General features: G+C 43.7%; 1 protein-coding gene across 1 annotated transcript; it reads left to right on the top strand.

Annotated features, from left to right (window-relative positions):
• Positions 1 to 778: 778 nt before the first annotated feature.
• LOC130298305 (oocyte zinc finger protein XlCOF7.1-like) lies at positions 779 to 6,212 on the top strand. Its single transcript, XM_056551237.1, has 4 exons — positions 779 to 880; positions 1,916 to 2,042; positions 2,126 to 2,500; positions 4,797 to 6,212. The coding sequence occupies exons 1-4, from the start codon at positions 821 to 823 to the stop codon at positions 5,552 to 5,554; spliced, it is 1,320 nt and encodes a 439-aa protein (XP_056407212.1). The 5' UTR covers positions 779 to 820; the 3' UTR covers positions 5,555 to 6,212.
• The last annotated feature ends 315 nt before the right edge of the window (positions 6,213 to 6,527 follow it).

Raw genomic sequence — 6,527 nt, 5'->3', positions numbered from 1 at the left:
ATGTAATTGTGATGTATATTGTGCCCCCTAGTGGACACATTTCAGTATTCTTCATTGGACAATGTCATATTGAATCCCTCTATTCTTCTCCCTGCTCTGATGAAGACGTTCTGAATACACCGCAGCCTCAGAGATTAGGAGAAATGGATTCACAACGTCTTCAGCAGAGCAGGGAGAGCGACCTCAGAAGACCTGGAGGACCAGAGCGCCACCACTGGACGGGAGAGGGGAGTGCGCTCTAGTCTCTTATTTTACAGCCCTCGGACAATGGATTTTGTTTTATAAAGAAATCTGATATTTCTCCATAGAATCTGGTGCGGTTTATCATCGTCTCCTCTTCTTCCCTTCAGGTTTCTCCAATCCAGGATCCTCTGCTGATATCTTCTATATAAGAGAATTCTGCTGGATGATCCATCAACCATGGAGAGAGACAGGAACAAGATGGCCGACAGGATCATAAACCTCACCCTACAGATACTCTTCCGGCTTACTGGAGAGGTGAGGGATTCTGGGAGTGATGTCACATGACCTCATTCTTATCTATGTAATAACAGATGGATATGACTGGAGAGGTGAGGGATTCTGGGAGTGATGTCACATGATCTCATTCTTATATATGTAATATCAGATGGATATGACTGGAGAGGTGAGGGATTCTAGGAATGTATTTAGTGATATTAATTTGTCTCTCCATACACAGGATTACACGGTAGTGAAGAAGTCCTCTAGTGGGCGCTGTCAGGCCCCTGTGTGTGAAGGATGGGGAAGAACCCTGAGCCAAATCCCGGGGCCCCCACCTCACTCCCTGATACATGAGGAAATGGATGAACGGAAGATCCGAGAACTCATCAACAAGATGATGGAGCTGCTGACTGGAGAGGTGACCCTGCTGGGACATTATACAGTAATGGAGGGGTCTGGTGATGACTGGAGAGGTGACACTGCTGGGACATTATACAGTAATGGAGGGGTCTGGTGATGACTGGAGAGGTGACACTGCTGGGACATTATATAGTAATGGAGGGGTCTGGTGATGACTGGAGAGGTGGCACTGCTGGGACATTATACAGTAATGGAGGGGTCTGGTGATGACTGGAGAGGTGACACTGCTGGGACATTATACAGTAATGGAGGGGTCTGGTGATGACTGGAGAGGTGACACTGCTGGGACATTATACAGTAATGGAGGGGTCTGGTGATGACTGGAGAGGTGACACTGCTGGGACATTATACAGTAATGGAGGGGTCTGGTGATGACTGGAGAGGTGACACTGCTGGGAATGCTGGGGCATTATACAGTAATGGAGGGGTCTGGTGATGACTGGAGAGGTGACACTGCTGGGAATGCTGGGACATTATACAGTAATGGAGGGGTCTGGTGATGACTGGAGAGGTGACACTGCTGGGACATTATACAGTAATGGAGGAGTCTGGTGATGACTGGAGAGGTGACACTGCTGGGACATTATACAGTAATGGAGGGGTCTGGTGATGACTGGAGAGGTGACACTGCTGGGACATTATACAGTAATGGAGGGGTCTGGTGATGACTGGAGAGGTGACACTGCTGGGACATTATACAGTAATGGAGGGGTCTGGTGATGACTGGAGAGGTGACACTGCTGGGACATTATACAGTAATGGAGGGGTCTGGTGATGACTGGAGAGGTGACACTGCTGGGACATTATACAGTAATGGAGGGGTCTGGTGATGACTGGAGAGGTGACACTGCTGGGACATTATACAGTAATGGAGGGGTCTGGTGATGACTGGAGAGGTGACACTGCTGGGACATTATACAGTAATGGAGGGGTCTGGTGATGACTGGAGAGGTGACACTGCTGGGAATGCTGGGACATTATACAGTAACACCACTGGAGGGATCGGGGTGATGACTGTATCATTATGTGTCAGGTTCCTATAAGGTGTCAGGACGTGGCGGTGTATTTCTCCATGGAGGAGTGGGAGTATGTAGAAGGACACAAGGATCAGTACAAGGATCGGGTGATGATGAAGGATCAGCAGCCTCTCACATCACCAGGTAATAGACTTGACTATATACACACGTCCTCTCATTATTTGTATGTAAAGAATGAATTCAGTCTCTGTATGTGTTCCCTACAGTCAGTAAGAGAAAAGCACCAGAGAGTTGTCCCCGTCCTCTTCATCAGCAGTATAAGGAGAACATTTGTACAGAGAAAGATCTGATCTATATTAATGCTACAGACATAAAGGAAGAGGAAGAGACAGATGTGAGCAGTGATAAGCAGTATAAGGAGGACATTCTGACAGGAAAAGATCTGAACAATATTAATGCTACAGATATGAAGAAAGAAGAAGAGACAGATGTGAGCTGTGATGAGCAGTATATGGAGGACATTCCTACAGGGAAAGATCTGAACAATATTAATCCTACAAACATAAAGGAAGAAGAAGAAGAGACAGATGTGAGCGGTGATGAGCAGTATAAGGAGGACATTCCTACAGGTAACCGCCCAGGTGAGTAGTAACCACTGAATATAGAGCAGAGCCACAGATTCTTTTGCTGTAATAATTGTGTAGGATTCTTTAATCTCTCTGTCCTGTCTCTTGCTGTATATTCTTCTATTCAGCCAAAATACAAACTAATGTGATACTACAGCTGGAATATGGACAAGAAATATCTCTATGTGTACTAGGCCATCACGCCCGCTCCCATAAACTTGCACTGAGGGGGCACAGTGTGACATCATGACCCCCGCAGCCCACGCCCAGCGTTTGGAACTAAATGTTCTGAATGCTGGGGCAGTGGAGTACCCCTTTAATCTCCCTGTCCGTTCTCCCTCTGCGGCAGAGCAGCTCATGTCCATGTAACGGGACGAGAACTGTGGCCAAGAATTCAATAGAGTTCTGTATTCTAGCAGCAGAAGTGTGCTGGGATAAGGAAGCGCTGGTGGACACGTTCTCTCGTGGACTCTCCGATATTATATAAGATGAGATTGTGGTGCCTCCCCTGCCTCCCTCACCCCCATGCCTCCCTCACCCCCATGCCTCCTCACCCCCATGCCTCCTCACCTCCCATGCCTCCCTCCCCCCCATACCCCCCTCACCCCCATGCCTCCTCACCCCCATGCCTTCCTCACCCCCATGCCTCCCTCACCTCCCATACCACCCTCACCTCCCATGCTCGCCTCCCATGCCTCCCTCGCTTCCCTTGCCTCCCTCGCCCCCCTTGCCTCCCTCGCCCCCCAAGCCTCCCTCACCTCCCATGCTCCCTTCACCCTCCCATGCCCCCCTTCATGGTTGGGGTTTAGATACATAAACTAATAACCCCAAACCAGCAGGACGACATATTACTACTGGAGTGACTTATACCATCATACTGTTATTATATAAAACCACTATATACAGATCAATATCACCACTATACAAGGGATGAATGATTGTACCGCACCATGACCACCACCATATAATGACGGGATACTATCACCGTACTGATACTGAATGAAACCCCTGTACACAGATCAATATCACCACTATACAAGGGATGAATGATTGCACCGCACCATGACCACTACCATTACCACCATATAGTGACAGGATAATACTACCGTACTGATACGAAATAAAACCCCTGTACACAAACAAATATCACCTTAACCTCTTTAGGATGCAGGGTGCGCCCGCTCCTGTGTTATAACGTGGGGTCACGCAGGTCAGGCCCTGCACCTAGCAACGACCAGGATCAGTGGCTAATACCGGACATCATTGATCGCTGTGAAGCCCGGTATTAACCCTTTAGACGCTGCGATTAAAGTTGATTGCCGCATCTAAAATGTTAAAAAATGCTTCCCGGCAGTTCAATCAGGCCGATCGGGGACACCGTGGTGAAACTGTGGTGTCCCAATCAGCTGTGAGGACACGGAGGGTCCCCACCTGCCTCCTCGGCGTTTGATCGTCGCTCTATTGATCAATGCCTGAGATCCAGACAGGAGCAGTGGGGTGCCGATAACACTGATCAATGCTATGCTATGGCACAGAACAGTGTCTGCAATCAAAGCATTGTATGTAATAGTCTCCTATGGAGGCTATAAATGTGTAAACAATATAGTTAATACATTTGATTTAACCCCTTCCCTTATAAAAGTTTGAATCACCCTCCTTATATCATTTAAAAAAAATGTAAAGAAAAATAAATATAAACATGTGGTATCGCCGTGTGCGTAAATGTCTGAACTATAAAAATATATCAACAATGGCGAACACGTAAAAAAATTTCAAAGTCCAAAATAGAGTATTTTTGGTCACTTTTTATACAATAAAAAGCGATCAAAAATTCAGAACAAAACAAAAATAGTTCCGATAAAAACTTCAGATCACTGCGTAAAAAATTATCACTCATACCGCCCTGTACGCAGAAAAAAAAAAAAGTTATGGGGGTCAGAATATAAGAATTTTAAACATATTAATTTTCCTGCATGTAGTTATGATTTTTTCCAGAAGTGCGACAAAATCACCTATATAAGTAGGGGATCATTATAACCGTATGGACCTACAGAATAAAGAGAAGGGGTCATTTTTACAAAAAATTTTTTTATTATTTATTTAAAAAAATGGAAATGGGGGTAACAAAAACTATGCAAATTGAGTATCCTTGTGATCATATTCACCTGAGAAATAATTTTACCGCACAGTGAGTGAAGGATCGGCACCACAAATAATTAGAGTTATGGCAAAATAAGAGTTTTGCCTATTAGAGGAAAGCTTACATTTCCTGGGTTGTTACTGATAATAAAATCTGTTTTATTCTCTGCAGATTCTTGTAGCAGGAGATCAGAGGAGAATCTTCTATCTTCAGATTATAAAGCAGATGATGATATCACACAAGATACATATGAAGAACATTCCATTATCCCAGATACACCCTCAGCCCTTCACAGCCAAGATCTGTCATCTCATCCTTATATACAGGTCCTGTCTTCTCATTCATCACAGGATGTTCAGCAAAATAATAGCACCAGAAGGGGTGTTGGACATGAAAGAGATCATACAGGAAAGAAACCATATTCATGCTCAGAATGTGGGAAATGTTTTACTAAGAAATCAAGCTTTGTTGATCATCAAAAAACTCACACAGGAGAGAAGCCATTTTCATGTTCAGAGTGTGGGAAATGTTTTATTAAGAAATCACATATTGTTACACATCAAAGAATTCACACAGGGGAAAAGCCATTTTCGTGTGCAGAGTGTGGAAAAAGTGTTGCTGACAAATCAAATCTTGTTTATCATCAAAAAACTCACACAGGGGAGAAGCCATTTTTATGTTCAGAATGTGGAAAATGTTTTACTCAGAAATCAGATCTTGTTAAACATGAAAGAACTCACACAGGAGAGAAGCCATTTTCTTGTTCAGAATGTGGAAAATGTTTTACTAAGAAATCAAGTCTTGTTCATCATCAAAGAATTCACACAGGGGAGAAACCATTTTCATGTTCAGAATGTGAAAAATGTTTTATTAAGAAAGCAACACTTAAAAGACATATAAGAACTCACACAGGAGAGAAGCCAATTTAGAGCAATAAATGATGCAGATATCACATCTATATATTAACCATGTACATAGGATATCTGACATTTATATATATCATATACTGCAGGGGTCTCAAACTGGCGGCCTCCAGATGTTGCAAAACTTGAACTCCCAGCATGCCTGTGAGGGGAGTCAGCTTGTTATACATTTTTATATAACCTTTTATAATAATCCTTTATATGATTATACACCATTTTGTATATCATCACCATGTTGTCTATAGTCCACCATCTTGTCTATGTTCCTTCATTATGAACTGAGTGTGAACTTTACCAGAATTATAACCAGGAAACTTGTAAACAAGAACCACAACTGCTGAGCGTACAGAAAACTCCAAGGCTACTGAGTCTGAAGACGTTCACACTTCCCGTCCTTCCTACTTAGAGATAAGACGCCTGTTTGTAACCAGGTATCATTGGGCAGTTTGCCGTCCTTTCATCTTTGCCTATAAGAATTCTGCTGTATGTAGTAAACGTCAGAAGACGCTGTATACAGATCCCAGTCTGTGTCATTTCTTCCAATCTATCAGGCCTGATTGATAAAACATTTCCAATTTGGCCTCGAACAACAAATGTACCTGAAGGAATTGGTTAAATTCCTTAACATGGCCGACAACAGTTATCTGCAGCCAACGGCTGTCCGGGCATGTCCTGGCATGCTGGGAGTTAAAGTTATACAACATCTGGAGGGCCACCAGTTTGAGACCCCTGATATACTGCATCTCCAAACTTGTTACCAATTGTTAATAAAGTTTTCTTTCTTATATGATTTATTATTCTTATATTCATCTCCGCACACTGGACTTATAATAAATGTAATATTGTCCCTGAGGTTGTATATAGGGAATGTAACGCGTCAGTGTTGTCCCCGCCCCCTTCTCATTATGATTATAGAGACTTTAATTCAAGGCATCAGACAGGATCCGCACGTCTCCCTTGAAGATCGTCTCTTCTGAAC

Source organism: Hyla sarda (genome assembly GCF_029499605.1).
Source record: "Hyla sarda isolate aHylSar1 chromosome 1 unlocalized genomic scaffold, aHylSar1.hap1 SUPER_1_unloc_9, whole genome shotgun sequence".
NCBI lineage: Eukaryota > Metazoa > Chordata > Amphibia > Anura > Hylidae > Hyla > Hyla sarda.
Note: the sequence above shows the minus strand (reverse complement) of the source record. Positions and strands in the feature narration are given on the sequence as shown.